Raw genomic sequence first — 27,409 nt, forward strand, 5'->3', positions numbered from 1 at the left:
GAATGTTTAAAATGTAAATTTATAACCTTCTTTACAGTACTGCTGTGTTAAATATTTTATCATTTTCTTTAAGCACAGTTTACTGTAACAAATATTACCTACACAGAAAAGGATGATCTAACAGCAACTTATTAAAAGTAATCAGCTTCAAAGATATCCTCTTAAAAGAATGAGAACTTTATGTGATGTTTTACCTACTTTCAGTTTCATTTCGCTTGATCATGCCTTGGCACTCTGCTAAGATAGTCTCTTTAAAGGATGTCACCAGGGCATTTACACAGCATTCCATGAGCTGAAATATATCAAAAATTGGTCAAGGCTAATAGAAGCACAAACCTACTCCACTCCACTTTGCTTTTTTAGCTCCATAAAACCATATTGTTCAACAACAGCAAAAATTAAGTATAATGAAAGTAGATCTTACTTACCTTTGCTACAGGGGCACTGAAGATGGATACTCTATACTAGTTCACCAAGGTATATTTACCCCAAGAAAAAGGCTACAGAACTTACGTTCTCTTTAGAAATTTTAATAGAAGTCCCCAAGGAGGGGAGGAAAAAAACTGGAAAATATACAAAGCAAAATGAAAAAAATAAACTTTGATGAATTCTTATCTGGAGAAAACATGTGTTAAAATTAGATTCTAAAATTCTAAATACAGTCATTCAACAAACCATCACTGGATGCCTACTTCGTGCAGGCAGCAGAGAAGTGGTTAGGAGACAAAGAAGACTAAGATATAACCCCTGCTTTGGAGGAGGAGCACTGTCTAATGAAGGGTAGGGGAGAAAGCAAACATAAACTAATAAATACAACTCAGTTAAGTGGCAAAATACACACATACACTCATACTCATGCCCAACAAACGAAAAAACAGGCAGAGGAACTAAATACTTCTGGGGTAGTTAAAAAAGTCTCAACTACAAGATGCAATCTAAATTGAATCTTGAAAAATAATTACAAGTCCAAAATGGATTGAGTATTCTAGGAATAAGAAGAAACTGAATATGGTAGGCAAGAGACAGAGAGTGGAAGAAAAAATGAGAAAGGCAGGCTGGAACCAGATTGTAAAGGAAAATCTATGGTTTGGGATTTTTATTCTATAGGTAGGGTAGGGAACAAAGAACCAAAAGTTTTAAACAGGAGATAAATGCAATGAAGGTCTACTCCCCCTAAGAGTGGACTGGTCAACAAGGCTGTTGAAATATTCTAGGTAACATGGCCAGGGTCTGGTGTTCTAGGCGGTCCTCAATAGAACCCACCCACCCCACCACTGCTCCCTCATGTCATGGAATTACTTATTCTTCTTGCAGGCATCAATTAAAATGAACAGGTCGTGAGCACTCAAGCACAGTACACCAAGGCTGATATATATCTTCTGAAATAAAGATCATCTGTCTGTACTAAGGAAGGGAATTATGTGCGTCTTAAAAGTTCTGTTAAAAATTCTCCTTGGAATTGACATAATGCTGATAATGACTGAAGCTAAATTTGGGTAATGGGAATTCATTATACTATTCTGCCTACTTTTTAAATGTTTAAAAAATTTCTGTAATAAAAAGCTTTTCTCAGGTCCCTTTTTGAGAATTATGCTAACAACTTTAAAAACCGTGGATGTCAATTTCCTAAGAGAAACAATACACACAAAAAGTGCTTGAGAATTTCTGCCTTGCCAAGGTGGGAAGGTCTGTCCCAACTCCTGAGTAATCTCCCCCGGTACCAGCTCAGACCACACGACCAAGCACTCCTGCCCACAGCAGCCAGGCCAGACTGACAACAGGTGAATCTAACTACACAGAACTCGGGGCAAGAGAGAGAAGGTGCAGTCAGAGTGAGACCCAAGCCTCTGTCCCTTCATCCCCAGTTTCTATTTCACTGAAAAGTCACAGCTGTGTGACTGGGTAGGAGTCCAACTTCTGCAAATTCCAAAACTCCAGCATGGGCTTCAAGCTGTTGTTCTGAAATGTGTTAATGGCTGTAACCAGCTTTCTTTAACAACACAGAACAGAACAGAAAAAAGCAGAGTACGTCATACATAGTAACAGTGAATGTTATTCCGTAGAACTTTTGCTCCAGATATGTGCAAATAAGCAGAGTGTATACTAAACCACAAAATAAAATGCCTTTCTTTTTGTGGGTTACAATGAGGATTAAAAGGAGAGGACAAGAAAATCGAAGAAACTAAGCAGAATCTAGTAAGTCTTAGATGACAGGAGCTAGGGAGTCTGTTGAGGCAGTTTCTGGTTTGAGAGGCTTAACTATTATAATAAGAGGTATCTTTTAATGAGCACTTAGTCTGTACCAAGCATTGTGCTAAATGCTTTACATACATTATCTTATTTAACCCCCATGACTGCCTTAGAAAGTAGGTATTTAACACATAAGGAAACAAGCTCAGAGAGGCTAAGTAACTTGCAAGTGTTACACAGTTAGTTAGTGTCACATGAGACCAGGTAGGTGACTCCAAAGTCTATAACTTCTGTTACTACATTAAGAGAGCAAGTATATATTTAGCGATGGCTACATGCTAACAACTGAATTGAGTGCTTTAAGGAATAGAGAAGTATAAAACATGGTTTATACCTTCAATAATCTTACAGTCCAGCTGGGGACATGTACGTACACATCTAAAAATCTGTGTATAATTCCCATATAACAGAGATACATTGAAAGAAGTTCAACTCGCAAATAAAGCAAAGAAGTGGAAATAAATACATCATTATGACACTATAAACTTCACAAGGACAGAGACTATGTTTGTCCATAGCTGTGTATTCATGGCCCCACAACAAAGCAGTCTATAATTTGCTACTAAACCTAGTGGTAAAAACAACAGGTACAGTGGAATTTGAAGTAAGAGGAAACTGATGAAGTCTACAGAATTTGCAGTGACTTTATCACAAGATGGACTATAAGAATTCTGAAGGATTTAAACAGGCAGAGGAAAAGTAGAAAGGAAAACATTAAGAAAACAAGTAAAAAAAATTCTTAAAAATGAATCCAAGGGAAAAAAATGAATAGAAAGAAGTTTAAGAATAAGGAACGATTTATTGGAGTTGAAGGACTCTTGCTGGACAGTATTAAGTTAGAAAAATAGGTTAGGGCCAAAATATGAAGAGTCTTGAACATCAGCTATAAGAAATAATGATACTATGGTTTCTGAATAAGAATAATGAAAGTGATGTTTATGAAAGATTAGCTTGAACTCACAAAAGAAGAAATATAATTGGCCCATAATAAGAATAAAAATATCTAGCCTCAATAACTTTTAAAGACACATAAATTTTTTTTTAAATCTACAATACTAGATTGTTACAATTAATAGACTGACAAAACCCAGATTAGCAAAGATAAACAGGCACATTGTTGATGGGAGTAAGAATTACTGCATTTCAGGGCACCTGGGTGGCTCAGTAGTTAAGCGTCTGCCTTCAGCTCAGGTCATGATCCCAGGGTCCTGGGATCGAGCCCCGCATCGGGCTCCCTGCTCAGTGGGAAGCCTGCTTCTCCCTCTTCCACTCCCCCTGCTATGTTCCCTCTCTCCCTGTCTCTCTCTGTGTCAAATAAATAAATAAATAAATCTTAAAAAAAAATTACTGCAGGGCGCCTGGGTGGCTCAGTCATTAAACGTCTGCCTTCGGCTCAGGTCATGATCCCAGAGTCCTGGGATCGAGCCCCACATCGGGCTCCCTGCTCGGCGGGAAGCATGCTTCTCCCTCTCCCACTCCCCCTGCTTGTGTTCCCTCTCTCGCTGTGTCTCTCTCTGACAAAAAAAAAAAAAATTACTGCATTTCTGAGGATCGGTTTGGTATTACTTAGCTATTTGTAAAGATGCATACCCTTGGCTTCATCATTTCCTGTAAATTCCATTCCAAGAGAATGCCCCATGTGCACATAAAAGTGTTAAAAAGATAAAGGCATGTAAGGATGTCCCAGGAAGTAATATTCATAAGGAATAAACTATAATAACAATAATGAAAATGCCCATCATTAGGTTAGGTGTATTTATGAAATATATATGATAAAATACAGGCATTGAAAATAATGTTACAATACACTTCTGTGTTATATAGGGTAAAATATGCATGACATCATAAATTTCTTTGAAATGATAAAAGGAAGGAAGGAAGGAAAGGGAAGGGAAAAGAGAAAAGAGAAAAGGAAAGGAAAGAAAACAGGCAAGGAGCAAGGAAACAGAACAAAACAATGATTGCAGCTGAAACCGGAGGCTGGCTGTGAGGGCTAGCGTTCGCTGTACTATTTTCTCCACTTTTGTAAATATTTGAAAACTGTCATAACCAGGCTTTTATTTTTTTAAATAAAGAGATTAATTATGGTCTAAATCCTTGTGAGATGAAAAACCCTTTAGAGAACTATTTCACTTGGGCAAAGAGAAGAAAGGGAGACTGCGTGGTGGTTTTCCCCTTGTTGCAAATGAGTCTTGTCTTTAAAAGAGGGTCAGTTCATGAGGGCAGAGACCATGTTACTCCTCTTTCATGTTTCTTTCCCATCATTTACCAAAATACTACACAGTCAACCCTAAATATATACTTATTTGAAAAATATGTCTCGAAGGGAAAGGGTAGTGATAAACCATCTCTCTCACCTTGTATTCCCTTTCTGTCTCCTTTTGCTAGCTTCCGTGAAGAAAAAAACTTTTTGCCACATGCCATCAACTCCTGTATTTTGCCTGAGATGAGCACAACTTCTAAATCCATAGAAATCTCTCCCCAGAGGTCTGCAAGGTGAAACACTTTAACTATCAATGTGCTTGATGTTTTACCTTTTCCTCTATAGCAAAACTCTTCAAAGATGATGCCTGCCATAAAACACAGCAGGCACTCAGTATTTGTTGAATGAATGGATGTATAGGTCTGTGAAGATGAAAGGTGGGACAGGCAGGCTAATTGATGGAGTAGAGTCCTTCTTTTACTGGTATTCAATTTGCACAATTAATTCTACTTCACTGAAATTTATTACAAAGCAACAAGAATGGTTCTAATTTTCGTTATTTAAATCTGTACAAGTAATAATTTGCTTTAGCTCAACTATAAAATAGGAGATGAACTAAAAATTATCCTAGGTTTCTCCACTTTAAGACTTTACTTTATCATTATAAGGTCTTTAACCATATAAGGAGATCTGTAATGTATTCAAGAATTAATTTATTCTATGCGTGGTAGGTTATTCTCAAAATTAATTTCCCTTGGCCTTTTTAGCTTGGTTAAGATTTCTTTATTTTACCATTATAACTAGTGGTACTTGTTTCATTTCTAAACTATTTACACAGTAACTATACAGAGCAATGAAAACTCAGACTTACTCACCTTGACTTTTTCGAAATTACCCTCAATATACTAAGATACTAAAGGTTAACAAATACTTACTTTAATGTTAATAATCTATGATTTGTGACCTGGTTGCTAACTCAAGTTTTTTTAATCAATGTTTTGTATGGACAGTAAGATAGTTCCTATCTGTCTTAGAATCAGTAACTTTCTTCAAACCTGAGCCCTAACAGTAAAAACTACCATGCCAGGCACAGTGTTTTATTAAACTCTGACAACACATGTGGGTGTTACCCCATTTTACAGTTAGGAAAACAGACCACAAAGGCTGAATAACTTGCCAAAGAGCACACTGCTGGTAAAATGACAACAAAGGGATTCAAATCCTCATCGGATTCTAACATGTATACTCCTACCTACTATAACACACTCCTCGTCAGTGCCTTGGTCACCGTGAAGAGATGGAGACCTGCCACCACCAATCCATTCTTGATTCCATTACTCTGCTGTATAAATAATCCATTTTATTTTAGTGTCACTCTGAAGACAGGAACCAGATCTAGGTTATTACACACAACTCACACAAGGCCTAGCATATTTTAAGTGCATAATAAATACGAACTGAACGCCCTCAGGAAATGCCAAGGTATGTAGGACAATCACCTAAAATATGAATAGCCATAGAAAAACTTTTAAAGTTATTTTAGTTTAAGTTTTCTTCTCATTTCTTTCTTATTATGTTTCACCTTTTTCTGTCAGTCATGTCTCTTCAGCAGACAGCTCGAAGCCTCTCCTGGTTCCACACACTGCCACTCATGCGCTACAGGACCATCCAACGATAATCAAGCTTACCAGAATTGTGTGCATAACTGGATCTGAGTGGGGCTACGTGGCTCTCCCATAAGCAAAACTAGAACCGGGGCCTCTAGGCTTCTAATGCAACACTTAGCCGCTCGGGACTCTTGGACTGACTTTTCAGGTTCTCCACTGAACAGCAAGTAGCTCCAGTTGCTATGAGGGCTGTCCTCTGGATAAGTCAAATTCTTCTATATCATATATACTTCAGACACACACTGACACTGAAATACGCTCGCACACGGGGGCAAAGACACATACACAAAGCATCAGACCCAGGCTTGGGCCCTCAATTCGAGCTGGGTCGATTAGAGCGAGGTTGATTAAAACCTTGGAGCCAGACTCTTGTCTTCGTTCAGATCACACACTGAAGGAAAAGCTAATCATGGTCCCCATGTCAACAACAACAACCAAAAAGATGAACTGCTGTCGAAGATAACAGAGCTAAGAGTAGAAAAACACACATGGGGAAAGTTCTCACAACGTTCCAAGTTCCTAAATCCAGATATCCTTCATTTTAGTCTTAGCTTTGCACTTTCCACACTGGATTTTACATGAACTAACACATCTGCCTTTTTTTGTTTGAGATGGGTTCCTGCTCCTTGCCACCAAGAGTGCTAACTACGTATGTGTAAGTGCAATACATATATAAAAAATTATGTATCAAACTTTGCAGCTCTTCTTTATACACCCCCACAGTGCTTAGCATTATCCTTAGGAACTCAGGACCCAGAGCTGGACTTAATTAGAAGCCCAACTTCACTATGTCCCAGCTGTCTGAGGCCAACCTCCTGAAGTTTCTGACCCTCAGTTTCTTCACCTGTAAAGGAGAAACAATGACAGCACCTACCTACTCGTTCTCCCTTTGAAATACATCCTGAATCCCTCCACTTATATATCCATCTCCACTGCCATCAACACCTCTCATCTCGATTACAGTTTGTCATCCAAATACCCCACTGCAACCCAAATGCTCTTCCATAATGTGAAAATCAAATCACAGCTCTCTGCTTAAAACCCTTCAACAGCCCCCACCGCACTGAGCTCCTGCCCCCCTCCCTTCACCCACCACACAGTGGCCACCCTAACCTTTCTCTGTTCCTGAAACAGGCTAAGCTCATTCCTGATTCACAGCCTTTACACTTGCTCCTCCCTCCACCTGGAAAGCTTTATCCCAGATCTTCAAAAGATAAGACCTCATCATTTGGGTCTCAGCTCCAGTATCACTTCCTGAAAAAGACCTTCCCTGACCATATTCCATAATGCAAAGGCAACAGTAGAAGCATTACCAGCGCCAATGCACTCTCCATGGCATTCGTCTCTTTTATAAAGAATCACCTACACTGGGACACTGAAAGGACTTGGTACATATTTCCCTGGGAGCGATTAAAAATATAACTGGCTGCAGGGGCGCCTGGGTGGCTCAGTCGTTAAGCGTCTGCCTTCGGCTCAGGTCATGATCCCGGAGTCCTGGGATCGAGCCCCGCATCGGGCTCCCTGCTCCATGGGAAGCCTGCTTCTCCCTGCTTGTGTTCCCTCTCTCGCTGTGTCTCTCTCTGTCAAATAAATAAATAAAATCTTAAAAATATATATATAATCGGCTGCTTGTACAAGCATAAAGATTTGAGAGACAAACGAGCTGAGACAGGGCTGAATGAAAGGAAGAAGTAAAACCACCATTTACAGATAATAGTATACTTTATACAGAAAACCATAAAAATGCCACCAAAAAACTGTCAGAATAAACAAATTTACTGAAGCTGCAGGATATAAAATCAATATACAAAAATCTGTTACATTTCTTTACAGTAATTACAAACTGTCACAAAGAAAAATTAAGGGGGTGCCTGGGTAGCTCAGTCGTTAAGCGTCTGCCTTCAGCTCAGGTCATGATCCCAGGGTCCTGGGATCGAGCCCCGCATCGGGCTCCCTGCTCAGTGGGAAGCCTGCTTCTCCCTCTCCCACTCCCCCTGCTTGTGTTCCCTCTCTTGCTGCGTCTCTGTCAAATAAATAAATAAAAACTTAAAAAAAAAAACAAAGAAAAATTAAGAAAATCCCATTTACACTTGGATCAGAAAGAATGAAATACCTAGGAATAAACTCAACCAAGGAGGTGAAAGACCTGTACACTGAAAACTGTAAGGCACGGATGAAACAAACAGAAGACACAAATACATGGAAAGATATTTGCTGCTCACAGAATGGAAGAACAATAGCATTAAAATAACCACACTACCAAAAACATGCAAACTCAATGCAATCTCAATCAAAAGTCCAATGGCATTTCCCACAGAAAAAGAACCACCAAACCTACCACTTGGAGAGAACCACAGAAGACCCAGAGCAGTCAAAGCGATCTTAAGAGAGAACAACAAAGCTGGAGCATCACCTTCCTGATGGCAAACTACGTTCCAGAGCTCCATCGTCCTCAAAACAGACACAGAGATCAGTGGAACAGAACAGAGAGCCCAGAAACAAACCCACACGCATACGGTCAGTTAGTTCACAACAAAGGAGCCAAGAATATACAACGGGGATGGACGGTCTCTTCAATAAACGGTGCTGGGGAAACAGGACGGCCACGTGCAAAAGAATGAAACCGCACCACTATCCTGCACGATACGCAAAAGTTGACTCAAAATGGATTAAAGACTTGACCCTAACACCTGAAACCATAAGACACCTAGAGGAAAACCCAGGCTTAGGTGAGCTCCTTAACATAGGTCGTGGCGATGATTTTTTTGAATATGGTACCCAAAGCAACAAAAGCAAAAACAGACAAGTGGACCACCTCCAACTCCAGAACCACAGCACAGCAAAGGGGCCCACGAATGTGATGAAGACAACCTTGTAAAGGGAGAAAATCACTGCACGTCATGGATCTGACGAGGAGCTAACACCCAACACAGACAAAGAACTCCTACAACTCAGGAGCAAAAAATAAACAATGCGACTGAAAAACGGGCAGAAGATCTGCACAGACGTTTTCCAAAGAAGACACACGGAGGGCCAACAGACACATGAAAAGGTGCTCAACGTCACTCATCATTGGGGAAATGCATATCAAACCCACGTGAGCTATCTATCACCTCACACCTGTCAGGATGGCTAGTATCAAGAAGGCAAGAAAGAACAAGTGTTGGCCAGGATGTTGTGAAGAGGGAAACCCTGTGCACTGCTGGTGGGAAGTAAAATGGTGCAGCTGCTGTGGAAAACAGTATGGAGGTTACTTGAAAAATTAAAAACAGAACTACCATATGACCCAGCAATTCCACATCTGGGTATTTATGTGAAGAAAACAAAACACTAACTTGAAAAGCTAATGCACCCCCTTGTTCACTGCATCATTTACGATAAACAAGATATGGAAACAACCTAAGGGTCTACCAATGGATGAAAAGATAAAGACCCTGTGATAATATATATACACAATGGAATATTATTCAGCCAATAAGAATAATGGGGCCTTGTCATTTGCAATAACTTGGATGGACCTTGAGAGCATTATGCTGAGTGAAATAAGGCAGAAAATGACAAATACCATATGAGCTCTCTCATACGTGGGATCTCACAAAAAAGAGAGAGAAATAAAACCCCCAGAGAAGAGATTGGTGATTCCAAGAGGCAGGGGGCTAGGGGTGGGGAAAATGTATCTTGTTTTTAGCTTAAATAAATTGAATAAAAATTTTCAAAAAATCGTTTTTACTTGTTTACTAGTCTTTATCTGTCTTCCTCTATCTGAATGTTAACTCTGTATGAGCAAGGACTTCGTTTTGTTCAGGGTGTACCCCTTCCAATCTGCCTCGCCACGAACAGACACTAGATACATATTTACTTAGTGAATGATGCTCACTAAACATAGGTCAAATGGTTTCATGAAGAAGAAACAATGAGAGGACTGTAATCTCTAGCCACAGGATCCTATTCCCCATAAACCCAGGGCATAATCACCAGCAAACAAACAAATCCTTAGATTATATATCTTGACCCATATCCCATGGCCCATCACACTGGACGAAGAGCAGTCCGACGGAAAAAGCACTAGTTTGGAGCCAAGCGACAGAAGCTGTAACTCATCATTACTTATGTAATACTGAAGACAGCGATTTTTCATTACTTTTCACAAAGTGCTGCATAAGGAGGGTGATTATTATGTATACACACTGCTCTCCCCAAAATTCTAACTTGAAACTCCTTAGGAGTCCTTAAGCTCTTCCAAAAATTGGAGAGAGCTCTCACAATTAGCTCCCCACTGACTCTCTACTCAGATTATTCCAATAACCCAGGCTCAAATCTTTCAATCATCCTACAGGCCATTAAAATGTCTTTTAGGGAGCACCTGGCTGGCTCAGTCAGTAGACCATGTGACTCCTGATCTCAGGGTCCTAAGTTCAAGCCCCGCACTGGGCGTTGAGCTTAAAAATAAATAAATAAATGTCATTTTTTTTTTTTTAAAGATTTTATTTATTTATTTGAGAGAGAGAGAATGAGAGACAGAGAGCATGAGAGGGAGGAGGGTCAGAGGGAGAAGCAGACCCCCCGCTGAGCAGGGAGCCCGATGCGGGACTCGATCCCAGGACCCCGGGACCATGACCTGAGCCGAAGGCAGTCACCTAACCGACTGAGCCACCCAGGCGCCCTAAATAAATGTCATTTAATTATTTCTTCAAAATGCCTCTCACATCCCTTCCTTCCCATTCATTTTTCATCATGTGTCTAGTTGAACCCCTTTTACCACATTTGTGACAACTAAAAGCAAGTCTCTTGCTTCTTTAAACCCTGTCATACACACGACGGCAGATGAATCCTCCCAAAGCACAGCTTTGATCCCGAAGTCATAAACTTTCAAGTCTCTCCACCACCAAAGCACTGGTTCTCCAACCTTCAGGCCCAACACTCCCTTTGACAGCAAATCTTAAACTGAAATTTACCTACATATTACTTCAAGAACATTGATATAAATCTCTAATTATAATATACAGCAGAAATCAAAGGATGGCTCTTTATAATAAGTCAATATGTATTTCAACCTGTAAAGACGTGGCCACAACCAAACGGGAAGATGTAATGAAGCAGTCAGGCGCCCACACCTCTGTGTGACGTCACTGGGAACGGGACAAACACGAACGCGGGGCGGCGCAGATACGCCAGCGACCACGTACCACGGCAGCACCACTAAGGGCAACTAAACCTTCTGCAGTAGATATAGGTTTAAAGCCCAAAGAGCAAGAAAAATATTATCTTTCCCTAACTTACACAATATCATCACTGGAAAATAAAGTGTATTGTTAATATCATGTAAAAATATTTTGGTTTATAAGTAAAATACAATTCAGTTTTGTTTTGTTTTTTTTTAAAGATTTTATTTATTTATTTGACAGAGAGAGACAGTGAGAGAGGGAACACAAGCAGGGGGAGCGGGAAAGGGAGAAGCAGGCTCCCCGCCGAGTAGGGAGCCCGATGCGGGGCTCCATCCCAGGACCCCAGGATCATGACCTGAGCCAAAGGCAGACGCCTAACGACTGAGCCACCCAGGTGCCCTACAATTCAGTTTTAGACTCAGGCATAAACAAGATTTCAGTGGGACCACGGACTCATTCCTTTTGGGAGGTGATCTAATTTTTATTTATGTGGGACAGTCTGAGAACTGAGAGACATGTAGCATTCCTGACCTCATTCACTAAAAATCAATCACTGTGACAACCCAAAAAAGCCTCCACAGATTTGTATAATACTTCCTAGAGGTAGATGGTACCTTCATGGAAAACCCCCAGCCTAGAGATCTCAGTTCAAAATATATTAGCCTAGTTCAAAACTATTAATCTAGAATCCAATGTTCTCCACAATGAGACTGAAATCTGCCCTCTCCTTCTCCAGACTAACTTCCAAACTTTCCAACACACAGTCCAGGTGTCAGAAAAAGACAGTTTATCTGCTCCCCCCTTTTTTCCCTACCTTTTGCTTACTGGCATCTTCATGTTGTGATATTTAAACAACTCACAGCATGACTAACTTCCCATTGATTCGTCTCTGTCATATTCTGTTGTATTAATGACAAGCAATTTCAAGTAAAAATCTATGAAAGGATCCTAAAGATATTCTCGTTACATAATAAATTTAACATCTAAACATTTTACATATAAGAAACTTAAGAGGAGGGGCACCTAGGTGGCTCAGTCGGTTAAGTGTCTGACTCTTGATTTCGGCTCAGGTCATGATCTCAGGGTTGTGAGATCGAGCTCCACATCAGGCTCTGCGCTCAGTGTGGAGCCTATTTAAGATTCTCTCTCCCTCTGCCCCTCCCCTGCTGCAGCCCGCTCTCTCTAAAAAAACAAAACAGAACAAAAACAAACAACAACAACAACAAACTATGAGAGGAAAATCTTGGGAGTAACTTTTATTGGCTATATAGGATATGTCAAAATCCCTTTGGGGCACAAATGTTTATCCATTAAAAAATGGGACATTGTGTTCATTCCTAAAATGGAAGAATGGCTTAATGTGAGGAACTCTGATAACATAATTTACTGAATTAGTCCAATGAAGGAAAATGCCATGTCAACTCCATCCATGCTTCCCACATTAAAAAGGCATTCTTCATAATGTGTTGTTTTTATTTTTATATTTTATTTTGATTTTAGCATTACAGGAAAGTTGCAAAAACAGCACAGAGTGCCCATACATACACCAGCTTGTTTCCCCCAATGATAATGTCTTACACAACTACAGTATAACTACCAAAACCAGGAAAACAGTATACTACTTTTAACTAACTACAGATCTTATTAGAAATTCACCAGTTTTTCCACTAATGTCTCTTTCCTACTCCAGGGTCTTATCTACAAGCCCACACTGCATTTAGCTGTTGCTTAGATTTCCTACTCTCCCCCAGTCTGTGGCAGTTCCTTGGTCTGTCTCTCTCTTTTTTGCTTTTCTGGTCTGTTATGATTTTGACACTTCTAAAGAATACTAGTCAGTTATTGTGTAGATTGTCCTCCAATTTGAGATTGTTTAATCTTTTCTCATTAGAATAAGGTAATGCATTTTTGATGAGAACACCACAGGAATGAGGTATTCTTCTCAGTACATCATATCAAGAGGTACATCATGTCAGTATGTCCCTATTACTGGTGATATTAACATTAATCACTTGATTAAGACAGTGTCTTTTGGGTTTCTCCATTGTAAAGTTACTATTTTTCCCTTAGTAAATATCTTGGGGAATATACTTTGAACTGTTAATGTACTCCATTTTACCTCACATTTTTGGCCATTAATTTTAATATCCATTAGCGGAGCTTGTCTGCAACAGTTATTACTGTGATATTTGCCTAATCGTGATTATCAATTTCCCTCCATGTTTATAAGGTGGAACTCTTCAGTAAGAATGAGTTTGAGCATTTTCCAAATGTTTGATTGCCAGTATTAGGTATATATTTGTGTCATCTCTCTGTATCTTTTCCCAATATTTTTCTATCAGGTTCTTACCCATTTTTGTTCCTCAATTTTTAAAAGTTCTTTATATAGCAGGGCTAATAAGCCTTTCTCTGTGATAGGTATTGCAAATACTTTTTCCCAGATTGTCAGTTATCTTTTGACTTTGTTTATGGTTCTTTTTGCAATTTTTTAAAAATGTAGTCATTCATCAATCTTTCCTTTTACTGGCTCTGAATTGTGAGTCATGTTAAAAAGCCTTCCCCTATACCAAGGTTAAAAGAAGAATTATTCTTGTACCTATATGATTTCATGTTTAGCATTTCAATCCTTGACCCATCTGGTGTTTATTCTTCTGAATGCTGTAATATACAAAATCATCTTTTTCCAAATGGCTACTGCGTTGTCCCATCACCATCTTCTTTTTTTTTTTTTTTTAAGATTTTATTTATTTATTTGAGAGAGAGAGAATGAAAGACAGAGAGCATGAGAGGGAGGAGGGTCAGAGGGAGAAGCAGACTCCCTCCCTGCCGAGCAGGGAGCCCGATGCGGGACTCGATCCAGGGACTCCAGGATCATGACCTGAGCCGAAGGCAGTTGCTTAACCAACTGAGCCACCCAGGCGCCCCCCCATCACCATCTTCTAAGTCTATCTCTACCTCCAATGATTTGAGATCCAACCTTTGTCACATAAAATTCTGGACTGCCTACTCCATCTCCCTGGTCCACTATCGATTCATGCGCAATTACCTCACTATTTTATAGAGGATACTTTAATGTTTGGTAGGGATTTCTCCACACAGTTTTTCTTTTCCAGTGTTTTCCTGGCTATTCTTACATGTTTATTTTTCTACATGAACTTTCACATCAACCTGTCCTAACTTTATTAAATAGTTGTTAGAATTTTCATTGGCATTACAGTGAATTTATAAATTCATTTAGGGAAGAACTGAATCTTTATAATTCTAAGTCCCCACAGAATTTAAGAACAAAGGATGTCTTTCCATTTTTTCAAGTCTACTTCTGTGTTTTCTCAATGTTTAAAAATTTTCCTTTTACAGGTTTCATACATTTCTTGTTAAATTTATTCCCAAGTATTTAATTTTCTTTATTACCATAAGTGATGTTTTCCTTAGTATTATATCCTGTTTATTATTTGTGTATAAGAAGACTATTGGTGGGGCACCTGGGTGGCTCAGTTGGTTAAGCAACTGCCTTCGGCTCAGGTCATGATCCCGGAGTCCTGGGATCGAGTCCCACATCGGGCTCCCGGCTCAGCAGGGAGCCTGCTTCTCCCTCAGACCCTCTCCCCTCTCATGCTGTTTCTCTGTCTCTCTCTCTTTCTCTCAAATAAATAAATAAAATCTAAAAAAAAAAAAAAAAAAAGAAGACGACTATTGGTTTTTGCATGTTAATTTTATATCCTACTACTTTACTGAATTGCTTTATTGTTTGAGTTAGTTTTATCATTGATTATCTGGAGTTTTCTGAATATACTATGACATCATCTCCAGAGTTTTACTTCTGCTCACCCATTCATATGCCTCCAATTGATTTCTCTAGTCTAACTGCAGAGGTTAATGCCTCTTATACAATGTTAAGTAGCAGCAGAAATGGTGGGCATCCTTGCCTTGTTAAAGATCTAAGTGGATGGGCACCTGGGTGGCTCAGTTGGTTAAGCGACTGCCTTCGGCTCAGCTCATGATCCTGGAGTCCTGGGATCGAGTCCCACATCGGGCTCCCTGCTCGGCAGGGAGTCTGCTTCTCCCTCTGACCTTACCCCCTCTCGTGTTCTCTCTCTCATTCTCTCGCTCTCGCTCTCGCTCTCGCTCTCAAATAAATAAAATCCTTAAAAAAAAAAAAGATCTAAGTGGAAATGACTCTAGTATACCTCCATTAAATAAGATACTGGTTTTAGGACTAAAGTATATACATTTCTGATAATATTCTTTATAAAAGAAGAATAAATGGTTTCTTAACGTAACAAAATGCATACATCATGCCAAAATCCAACACCATGCTTAATGATGAAAATGTGGAAGCATTCCCATCAAAGACTGAAGGAGCAAGGATCCCCATATTTAACATTTCCCCCCAAATTAACTATTAATAGATTTAGTCTATTGAAGGAAATAGGAGATATTAATAATAGAAAGGCAAAAGCATCATTATTTGCAAATGATGTAATCAGCTGCTTGGAATACCCAAGATGATAAAACTCTGATAAACAATGAAAGAATCCAGTGAGCTGCTGAGTACGACAGTAATATTACTTGGAATGTACATCTGACTTTCAGGAGACCTGGCCTCACAACTGGGTACTGCCTAGGTGAGATCTTCTCTACTATACACAATACAGGTCCAAAACCTTGTTTTTCTGCATATATTAAAAACTAGTCAGGTTTAAAGAACTGGTATTGATTTATACCAACTAAATACAAAGAAGGTAACTGATAAACCACAATAATTTGCTAATTTACAGAGAAAAACATAAATGCCAAAAACATACATACTTTAATCTTAAATTCTGATGTGTATTACTGTATAGCCCCATAGGAAGTGACTGTAACAGTAAAATATATTTTCCTACACTGTAACTGTTCTCCAATAAGAATAGTCTAACAGGTGAGTACATACCATTGCATGTTCTGATGGCTGATAATTCTTCTCAGAGAATTTAGGGCAGTAAGTCTGTTCTGAATAGTTTATAGTATGGAAAGTGACTTGTTTCTTACTAACTATTCAAATAATGCTGTTCATACTTTATTTCTATCAGGACCTGGTGATTTTTTGGTTTACTGTTCCTTCCATCACAACATACTTCATTTTAACATATATCATTTCTCTTTGAAAACAGAAACTATAAATTAACAAATATATATAGTAAATGTTATGTACACAGTATAAGGGCCTTAGCTCAGTGAGGTATATAAATAGTAATGCATCTTCATTAAACCTGAAATTCCCAATGTTATAACTAATCCTACAAATTTGGTACTTGATTTCTCCTCTGCACCAAATATTGCTGTACAAACTACATACTAATCTACGTTGTTAAAAGTTAAGAGAGTGATAACCTTTGAAGAAAAAGATGGTAAGAGTAATTTGGAGGGGGCATGATGAGTGATTTCGGAACTGCTGGTAATTCTTGTGTGGTGATTTTATAGGTATGTTCACTTTGTAATAATGCATACCTGAGATTTCTGTGCACTTTTCTGTATACACCTTATACTTGAGTCAAGAGTTAATTTTTAAAAATAAGCAGAGGGGCGCCTGGGTGGCTCAGTTGGTTAAGCGACTGCCTTCGGCTCAGGTCATGATCCTGGAGTCCCGGGATCGAGTCCCATGTCCGGCTCCCCGCTCAGCAGGGAGTCTGCTTCTCTCTCTGACCCTCCCCCCTCTCATGCTCTCTATCTCATTCTCTCTCTCAAATAAATAAATAAAATTTTTTAAAAAAATAAATAAAAAATAAAAATAAGCAGAAAATTGAAACAAAATAAAAACAAACCACACAAGAAGACCTCCTACATCCCAAATAAAGTCGTTCCTTTGGAAGTATGCTGCAGTGCACTGAGGGTCTCTCCGCTGAAAACAGTAACGAAAAAACTTATCTTTGAACCCTAAAGTCATTCAGCTTGATGAGATGCTCACACTATTTGGTAACTGTGGAAAAGTAAATTCACATCTTCTATTTTAACTTTTTTCTGTGTGTGTGTGCGCGTGCTCTGAAGTAGAAAGGGAGGGGCGCCTGGGTGGCTCAGTCGTTAAGCGTCTGCCTTCGGCTCGGGTCATGATTCCAGGGTCCTGGGATCGAGCCCCCCATCAGGCTCCCTGCTTGGCAGAGTCTGCTTCTCCCTCTCCCTCTGTGACCTCTCTTGCTTTCGGTCTGTCTCAAATAATAAAAATCTTAAAAAATAAAAAAAAATAAATGAAGCAGAAAGGGAGGCTTACTTGTTCTATATCAACTGTCATGTGTATTTGATTATCTCTACCATTCTCATCCTCTTTTTAATGCTTTCTCTTATTTTTAGACATCTGTAGTTGAATCCCCTTAGGCTTCATATAGATATGATACAACTAAGTCATATAAACTAGAGGAGAAAAACAACAATTCTATCTTACAAAACTGCAACATCCCCACCCAGATGCTATGGGCACATCAACCAACTCAAACTTGTCACACTAACTCCTATTTCTCTCTCAGGACTGAGACTTACTCTTCTATCCAACCTCCCTGTAGCAGCTAAATTCCTCCAGGCCAAAGCCTCAGAAACATTACTGACTCCATTCCCTTTAACATCCAGCCCCACACATGACACCATGTTCCACCTCTGGGAAGTCTTTTCTCTCTACTCTTCTCGGCTACATCCTCAACCCCCGCATGAATTATTGCAAAGACCTCCTACCTTCTACTCTTCTCTCTCCCCCATTCTAATTCATCTTTCAAATCGTCACCAGATTAATCCCCCTGAAGGGATGACTGTGAGCATGGCACACTTGCTTAAAAAACATTCAATGGCCTTCCCTGCATTCTGGATGAAGTCCAAGCCTGGCTTTAAATTTCTACAGAGAATTTCTATAAACAACCATGAAATCAGCCCTCTTTTCTGGCCAACATGAAAGTTATTTTAACCACTAAAAGAGGAAATATACTGTACTTTATTAAAAAAAAAAAATCCAATTCAACCTGTTTTCTGAACAAGGCATAAACATGACTATCATTCAAGATGGAAGAGTCGAAGAAAAGTCAGGAGCAAATAAAGAAATAAATAAATCCATCCACAGTTGGAAAATGTTTGGTCACAGGCAAACAGGAATGTTGCCTCCTTGAATGTAAATCTAAATCTAGTTCCTAGGCTCCAAAGACTGAAGGGAATTAGAGTAAATACCATTGCTATATATGAGCGATTTCTAAGACTCTCTGCAAGCTTGACTCTTATTTTCCTTACTATAGCACATTTAGGTCATTCTCCATAAGAAAACACTCAGGAGAGATACTGTAACATGGCTACTACTTCTGATCAGTTTTGTTTTGTTTTTTGAGGAACTTACAGTATAAAGAAAAACAAAATAACAAAATAAAGACTGATGTTCCCTGATCAAGTAGTATTTTATCTCTTGACAAGTTTGAAAACGTCCTCCCATAACAAGAATAAATATCCCCTATAAGTAATGATTTAATCGGTACTCACTGATTCAGTGTTCACAGCCACTTTACAGAACATAATCACTGTGAATAACAAGAATCAACTGTATCTCTAGGGAGCATATTTTACTTGCAACATGAAAATCACTAAAATGGTTAACTACAGATGCACATAAAACATAATACAAGGAGACTGTTTAAAAATTAAGTACATTAAATGTAGTAAAGTCTAGAGCAGGGATGGCAAACAGATCTCATCTTGCACATCAGCTCAAAAGAACGATGAATGAGTTCTGCATAAGGTGACTTTGGCAGCTGTGCCCCGGAATACAGGGAAAGAGTACTAACTGCATTCAGTAATGCCGGTCAGAGGTGTGAGAAGGATGAGTAAGAACACTCGCATCAAGTATTTGCCATCCCTGGGCTACTGTACTGGAAATAATCTCCAAGAATACACAATCACACAGTTACTTACTGCTTCAACAGAGTTACATTCCCGTCTGGTTTCTAAATAACGTAGTGCTCGTTTTTCTTCTTCTTTTAATTTAGCATCTGCCTGCCCAGAAGCAAAATAGCAATCATTTTTAAGAATATCAACGGATGAGCTCAAATTATCACATTACTAAGTTCTGACTTACATATTTCATATAATTCTGTACACCATTTTGTTGTAAATACGAGGGTGCCTGTGTTCTATAAAATCTCTCTGTTGAATCCAAGTATGCCTTCTCAAAATTGTCCCTATAAATTTGAAGCTTATCTTCAGGATTAGAACAAAGGTTAACTGAAAAACAGAAAATAAATTTTACTCTAATTATGTTTCAAATCAGTATTTTGAGTACAATAAATGAAATAACAAATAGTGAAGAGTCATTATGTGCAAGGGACTGTGACAATGCTCAAGAGAACATAAATCATATAAGACAAAATCCTTCTGTGTTAAGAGACTTAAAAAGGTAACAGCACAAAGCACTGAAGTGACAAATAGTACAGACAGCATGGGCCTATTGTATTTCTGAATAGGAAACAGAATGACTTCCAACTAGATGGTCAAGAAACCATTCATAGTTGAGACAGGATTTGAGATAAGTCTTAAGGAAAAACTATAATTTACACAGAAGCTAGTAAAATAAGTAAATATGGGGAAGTACCAAATCACAAGGCCAAGTCAAGGTAAAATGACCACGTTGTCTGAGTGGACTGTAAGGTTAGCAGAAAACAAGGTAGAAAGGGAAGTTAGGAATGGTTGTGGAGAGCCTCAGCACTCAGACTAAGTGACCTGATTTCAGCGTGGTGTACCACTAAATGCTAAGAAAAATACTAACAAAACAGTACTTAAAAATTAATCTTGTGAACAGTTCACGGGTTAAATTATAGCAATAAGATCACTATAAGAAGACTATTTCAAAAGTCCAGAAGCAGAGTTTACACAGTATAAACTGGTGGTAGCTGAAATGAGGAGGAATAAATTTCAATGACATGGCTGCTGACGAAAGCCTAGAGACTTTGATACCTAAAGAAATATGGGGCAACAGAAAGAGCCAAAGATAGCTGAAGGTTCATTAATACAAAAAAATTCTTACCGAGGCATACTTTGTGCCCACATTCTATGTTCAGTGTCAGCAACACAGTTAACTAAAGTATGATGACAGGGAGGCATCGGTACTATGAAGCAGTGTGAGAGGGACCTGACCTAGTCTGGGAATTAGGAAAGGCCTCCGCCAGCAAACAGGATGAGGATGAGCCACAAGTAAAGCGGAAAGAGGAGTATTCTCAGAGAAAACAGTGTATCTGATTTAAAGAACAAATGAGAATATCACGGTCAGAAACTGAAAAGTTCAGAGAGGAACGTGTACATGGAATAAACGTACTTCCTGAAAATGTAAGTACAAAACCAGTTACCACCTTTTCTGAGTTCTTGATTCAAATCTACGGTTTCTCTAATTTAGGTCACTAAAAGGGTTCACCAGCCAAGAAATGAGTGAGATGGAGAAAACCAGTATTAACCACAGGAATATGGATTTTTTCTATATTTCCTCGAAGAGATTTAATACCTTCTGTGGGCTCTTAAAAGCATCTGGCACCCAAAGTAGATGTGACTATTTGATAGCACAAATAACTGATCGTACTATTCTGTAATGGTCTCAGAATTTCCGTAAAAAGTTATGATCATAAAAGTTCAGAACATACCATAGGATTCTCTTACTCCAATGACCAGCTGAGAATCAAAAGCTTCTCCTAATCTTTCAGCATGTACCAGCTTCATTGCACTATCTTGGAGTCTGTTTTTTATATTTGAAAAGATGGACTCATTCCATGTATCAAGCATGAGCTAGGACAAAAAGAAATATGCAATCATCTTAATTATTAATATACCAGGTACCATACAGAAACAAAAAATGTGAACTATAAACACTGGAAAAGGAAATCAAATTCTTAGGCCTATATTCACTTGAATACTTCAGGGAACTAGTGTATTTAAGTTTGGTTAAATGTTAACTTATTTACGGGATTTCCCATCTGAAAATAGTACAAATAATAATACAAATTTCAAGTGGTTGTTGTAAAAATTAAATATAGCAATACATGGAAAAGCTCACCTCTCCTATAGTTACAAGGTTAAATTTCAGTAATACTGGTGTTTGGAATGCTCATATACATATTTGTATAATAAACACATGATAAATGCAAAAAGCACCAAATGAAAACCTGTGTGATACTGGACCTACAAATCCACCTGACAGATGTTCCATTTAAATGATGGCAATGTTATACCCATATCCATATGTATTATCATTCCAAGAAACTGTGTCAGATACAGAAAATATATTAATGACAAGAGCATCAGCATCAATGATAACATTAGCAGGTATACAACATTCACTACATACCCAGCACGCTCTAAGTACTTTTCACACGTAACTCATTTAATCCTCAAAACCAACAAATAGGTACTGTTAGCTCCCTTTTGAGAAATCAGAATCTGGGACACTGAGAGGAAAGCTAGTTTCCCCACCCTTATACAGCTCACAAACGGCAACACTGGGATGTGAATCCAACAGGTATGGTCCCAGAATCTATGCTCTTAATCGTTAAGTGATGCGGATTCCTATAATCTGTAGGGAATGGTATAAATCAAGAATAACAAAAAAACAAGAGAGTATATGATTATGGAACTGCAAATTAAAGCATCTAGAAGTACTTTTCTTTTTCTTTTTTGGGGGAAGGGGGATAATTTCTCACACTGCAGTTATTTCTACCCCCAGAGAACCCCTGGGTGTCTAAATTCACAGCATCCCTGTCCACATCAGCACAAAGTTTAGAGTTGGGAAGGGGCATGATGCCTTCGCCACTATTTGAATGCCTGATTTTGTTGCTATAACCTTCACAGCAAGTAGCAAGTTGCTTAAAGTCCAAGAGGCACTTTTCACTTTTTTATTTTTCAAATCTATGTTTCCACTTGATTCTCAGAAGCAGGAATACATATGCGAAATGAGGACAGAGAGTTTAGGTCATAACTGATTGAAGAGTTGAAAAGAAAACCTGGGATTCCACTTTCAGAGCTGAGTTCTTTCCATTAAATCACGAGGGGTTACTGGACACAGACCTTCTAACTAGAAACCATGCAAAAATATGAAAATAAACACAGTACATAATGAGTTCATGATAACTGGAATCAAGTAAAAAGAAGATCATGAAGATAACAACAATTTAGCCACAATTAAACACAAAGATACAAGAAGGTAACCTAACGAGAGATTTTTGAAAGAGGAAAAAAGTAATTTATAGGAAGGTAAAAGTAACAAAGAAGAAGAAGGAAATAGAATACTGAAGATAAAACCAGGAAAAGGAGAAAGCAAGGCGCTAACATCTGAGGACACAGATCCACAACTTAACACCACACAACATAACGAAAGAGGAGTGCAGCTAAACGTGGAAAAGAAGAAAGTTGGTAGTATTCAGTAAAACCCAGCAAGAGTCAAAAAGGAATTTATAGATCGAGTAGAAAAACCACTTAGGGCGCCTGGGTGGCTCAGTTGGTTGAGCAACTGCCTTCAGCTCAGCTCATGATCCTGGAGTCCCGGGATCGAGTCCCGCATCAGGCTCCCTGCTCGGCAGGGAGTCTGCTTCTCCCTCTGACCCTCCCCCGTCTCATGCTCTCTATCTCATTCTCTCGCTCAAATAAATAAATAAAATCTTAAAAAAAAAAAAAAAAGAAAAACCACTTAAAAGTCTGAATTACTTTCTAAAGTTGTAAAATTACCCTCTTTCTGAAGATTAGGGTAAAAAATGCAAAAAGTAACTTACTTTTCGAACAATACTGTCTTCTACAGTTGATTTTTTATTGCTGCCCTGTTTACCCATTAAAGTAATCTCCAGTTGACAAAAAGGCTTCGGTAAAATATCACACTGTGTAAAGAATTTTCGCCATTCAACAATATATGCTTTTAGCAAAGCTGTATCATCTTGATGGCTCAGTACTCGCTGAAAAAAAAGAATCATATGAATTTGAAATAAACACAGGTAGGTGCTTGAAAGAATAACAGAATATATTCATGCTATAAATATAAAATATATAAAATTATATATATAAATATATATAAACATATATACAATGTATAAAATTTATATAAAAATATTTTATTTATTGTATAAACTATATGGTATCCAAGAAAAATTAAAGCATGTTCACAAAGACTTACTCTGGCAATCATGTTGGTACATACATAAAATCATAATGTACACATGAAACTAATAAAATGTTTTATGTCAGGTATATCTCAATAAAAAACCCTAACACCCTATATCCTTAAGCTATCACCTTTTTATCCTCCCCTAACTACCATTCCCATCCATCCCTTCCCCAACCCTAAGCAACCACTAATTTACTTTCAGTGTCTATATACTCACTTGTTCCAGACTTTCATATGAATGGAAACATGTAATATGTAGACATTTATTTTATTTTTTTTAAGATTCTATTTATTTTTGAGAGAGGGCGTGCAAATGAGGGAGGGAACACGTGCACGAGTTGGGGGGCAGAGGGAGAGAGAGAATACAGAGCCGACCACACACTTAGTGCAGAGCCCTATACAGGGCTCGATCCCACCACCCCAAGACCACAACCCTAGCTGAAACCAAGAGCTGGACTCAGTCCACCTGACTGAGCCACCCAGTGCCCCCAACAAGGGGCCTGAACTCATGACCCTGAGATCAAGACCTGAGCTGAGATCAAGAATCAGAAGCTTAACCGACTGAGCCACCCAGGCGCCCCATAGTACGTAGACATTTATAATTGACTTTTCATTTAACAGTTTCAAGGGACCCCCAAGTCCTAGGATGTATCAAGACTTTATTCCTTTATGGCTGAACACTATACCATTTTATAGATACACCACATTTAGTTTATCTATTTTGTCCACTGATGGACATTCGGGTTGTTTCCACCCACTGGCTATCATGAAAAATGCTGCTATAAATATCTATGTCCCCAAAAAAGTTCATGAAAAACCTGTGCACAGTCACCAAGAAAAAAGAGGACTCAAACAGTATCAGAAATGAAACAGGAGACATTACAGTTGATAAGAGAAATATAAAGGACTGGGGTTCCTGGCTAGCTCAGGTGGTAGAGCATGCAACTCTTTTTTTTTTTTTTAAGATTTTATTTATTTATTTGAGAGCGAAAACAAGAGCTGGGAGCAGGGAGCCCAAACAGGGCTCAATCCCAGGACCTTGGGATCATGACCCAAGCCCAAGACAGACATTTTAACTGAGCCACCCAGGTGCCCATATTTTATTCTTTCTGATGCAAGTTTAAATGGGATTGGTTTTTAACTTTCTCTTACTGATAGTTTTAAGCGTATAGAAACGGAATAGATTTATTTTTGTATATTGATTCTGTATCATGCATCTTTACTAAATTCGTCTGTTCTGACAGTTTTTTGTTAGAATCTTCATGGTTTTCTCTATATTATGTTATCTGCAAATAGTGACGGTTTTACTTTTTATTTTTTTAACTTCTTCCTTTTCGACTTGGATGCCTTTTATTTCTTTTTCTTGTCTGATTGCTACCAGTACTATGCTGCATCAAAGTGGTGGGAATTAGCATTTTTGTCCTGTTCCTGATCTTAGAGGAAAAACTTTTAGCTTTTCTCCATTGAGTGATTTTAGCTGTGGGTTTGTCCTATACTGCCTTTATAATGTTGAGATACATTCCCTTTATACCAACTTTTTAGGAGTTTTAATCATAAATAGATGTTGCATTTTGTCAAATGGTTTTTCTGCATCTATTTGAGATGATCATACGATTTTATACTTTATTTTGTTCATGTGGTGTTTCACAAAGGTTTGCTTGTGGATGTTGAACTAACCAATCTTATATCCCTGGAACAGATCCCAGGAATACCTAGGAATAAACTCAACCAAGGAGGTGAAAGACCTGTACACTGAAAACTGTAAGGCACGGATGAAACAAACAGAAGACACAAATACATGGAAAGATATTTGCTGCTCACAGAATGGAAGAACAATAGCATTAAAATAACCACATTACCAAAAACATGCAAACTCAATGCAATCTCAATCAAAAGTCCAATGGCATTTCCCACAGAAAAAGAACCACCAAACCTACCACTTGGAGAGAACCACAGAAGACCCAGAGCAGTCAAAGCGATCTTAAGAGAGAACAACAAAGCTGGAGCATCACCTTCCTGATGGCAAACTACGTTCCAGAGCTCCATCGTCCTCAAAACAGACACAGAGATCAGTGGAACAGAACAGAGAGCCCAGAAACAAACCCACACGCATACGGTCAGTTAGTTCACAACAAAGGAGCCAAGAATATACAACGGGGATGGACGGTCTCTTCAATAAACGGTGCTGGGGAAACAGGACGGCCACGTGCAAAAGAATGAAACCGCACCACTATCCTGCACGATACGCAAAAGTTGACTCAAAATGGATTAAAGACTTGACCCTAACACCTGAAACCATAAGACACCTAGAGGAAAACCCAGGCTTAGGTGAGCTCCTTAACATAGGTCGTGGCGATGATTTTTTTGAATATGGTACCCAAAGCAACAAAAGCAAAAACAGACAAGTGGACCACCTCCAACTCCAGAACCACAGCACAGCAAAGGGGCCCACGAATGTGATGAAGACAACCTTGTAAAGGGAGAAAATCACTGCACGTCATGGATCTGACGAGGAGCTAACACCCAACACAGACAAAGAACTCCTACAACTCAGGAGCAAAAAATAAACAATGCGACTGAAAAACGGGCAGAAGATCTGCACAGACGTTTTCCAAAGAAGACACACGGAGGGCCAACAGACACATGAAAAGGTGCTCAACGTCACTCATCATTGGGGAAATGCATATCAAACCCACGTGAGCTATCTATCACCTCACACCTGTCAGGATGGCTAGTATCAAGAAGGCAAGAAAGAACAAGTGTTGGCCAGGATGTTGTGAAGAGGGAAACCCTGTGCACTGCTGGTGGGAAGTAAAATGGTGCAGCTGCTGTGGAAAACAGTATGGAGGTTACTTGAAAAATTAAAAACAGAACTACCATATGACCCAGCAATTCCATATCTGGGTATTTATGTGAAGAAAACAAAACACTAACTCGAAAAGACATGCACTCTCATGTACACTGAGGCATTATTTACGATAGCCAAGTTATAGAAACAACCTAAGGATCAACTAATAGATAAATAAGACAAAGAAAATGTGGTATGTATACACAATGGACTATTACTCAACCATTAGAAAAAAAATGAAATCTTGCCATTTGCAATAACAAAGATAGATCTTGAGGGCATTATGCTAAGTGAAATAAGACAGCAAAAGATAAGTATGATTTCACTTACACGTGGAATTTAAAACAAAAACAAAAAACCCAAGCTCACTGATACAGAGAACAGACTGGTAGTTGCAAGAGGTAGGGAGTGCTGGGTGGGGCACAAATGGGCAAGGAGTCAAAAGGTACAAATTTCCAGTTATAAAATAGGGCGCCTGGGTGGCTCAGTCGTTAAGCGTCTGCCTTCGGCTCAGGTCATGATCCCAGGGTCCTGGGATCGAGCCCCGCATCGGGCTCCCTGCTCAGTGGGAAGCCTGCTTCTCCCTCTCCCACTCCCCCTGCTTGTGTTCCTGCTCTCGCTATCTCTCTCTCTGTCAAATAAATAAATAAAATCTTTAAAAAAAAAAAAAAATTTCCAATTATAAAATAAATAAGACTGAGGAAGTAGCAATGTAGCATATGGATGGCAACAACAGTTAACAATACTGTATTGAATATTAGAAAGTTGATAAGAGATTTTAAAAGTTCTCATCACAAGAAAAAAAATTCTGTAACTATGTGTGGTGATGGATGTTAACTAGACTTACTGTGGTGATCATTTCATAATATATACAAATATCAAATCATTATGTTGTTCACCTAAAACTAATATTATATGTCAATTACACCTCAATTAAAAAAAAAAACTTACACACAAATGTTCCTAGCAGCATTACTCAAAACAGACAAAAAGTAGTAACAACCCAAATGTCCACCGATGATGAATAGATTAAAAAAAAAATGTTGTACAGCCATACTATGGAATATTATTCAGCCATAAAATGAAATGCAATACGGATAAATACTACAATGTAGTTGAACCTTGAAAACATTATCGTCAATG

The 27,409-nt window shown here is 38.7% G+C and overlaps 1 protein-coding gene across 4 annotated transcripts in view; it reads right to left on the reverse strand.

Annotated features, from left to right (window-relative positions):
• CUL5 (cullin 5) overlaps nucleotides 1–27,409 on the reverse strand; it is a 93,539-nt gene that overhangs the window by 29,832 nt on the left and 36,298 nt on the right. For 2 of the 4 annotated variants that reach the window (XM_045895121.3, XM_045895120.3), the window contains 5 exons: nucleotides 23,033–23,209; nucleotides 20,915–21,056; nucleotides 19,363–19,508; nucleotides 19,200–19,280; nucleotides 199–292 (listed from right to left, as the gene is read on the reverse strand). In XM_045895121.3, coding sequence (XP_045751077.1) covers nucleotides 199–292; nucleotides 19,200–19,280; nucleotides 19,363–19,508; nucleotides 20,915–21,056; nucleotides 23,033–23,089 — 520 coding nt within the window. In that variant the 5' untranslated portion in view covers nucleotides 23,090–23,209. Of the gene's footprint in view, nucleotides 1–198; nucleotides 293–19,199; nucleotides 19,281–19,362; nucleotides 19,509–20,914; nucleotides 21,057–21,615; nucleotides 21,841–23,032; nucleotides 23,210–27,409 lie in introns of those variants that run through there. The other 2 variants (XM_064577499.1, XM_064577498.1) reach the window with 2 other exon arrangements.

Source organism: Mirounga angustirostris, unplaced genomic scaffold (genome assembly GCF_029215605.1).
Source record: "Mirounga angustirostris isolate CCGP_5_RB_7025 unplaced genomic scaffold, mMirAng1.0.hap1 SCAF_13, whole genome shotgun sequence".
NCBI classification, from domain to species: Eukaryota; Metazoa; Chordata; class Mammalia; order Carnivora; family Phocidae; genus Mirounga; species Mirounga angustirostris.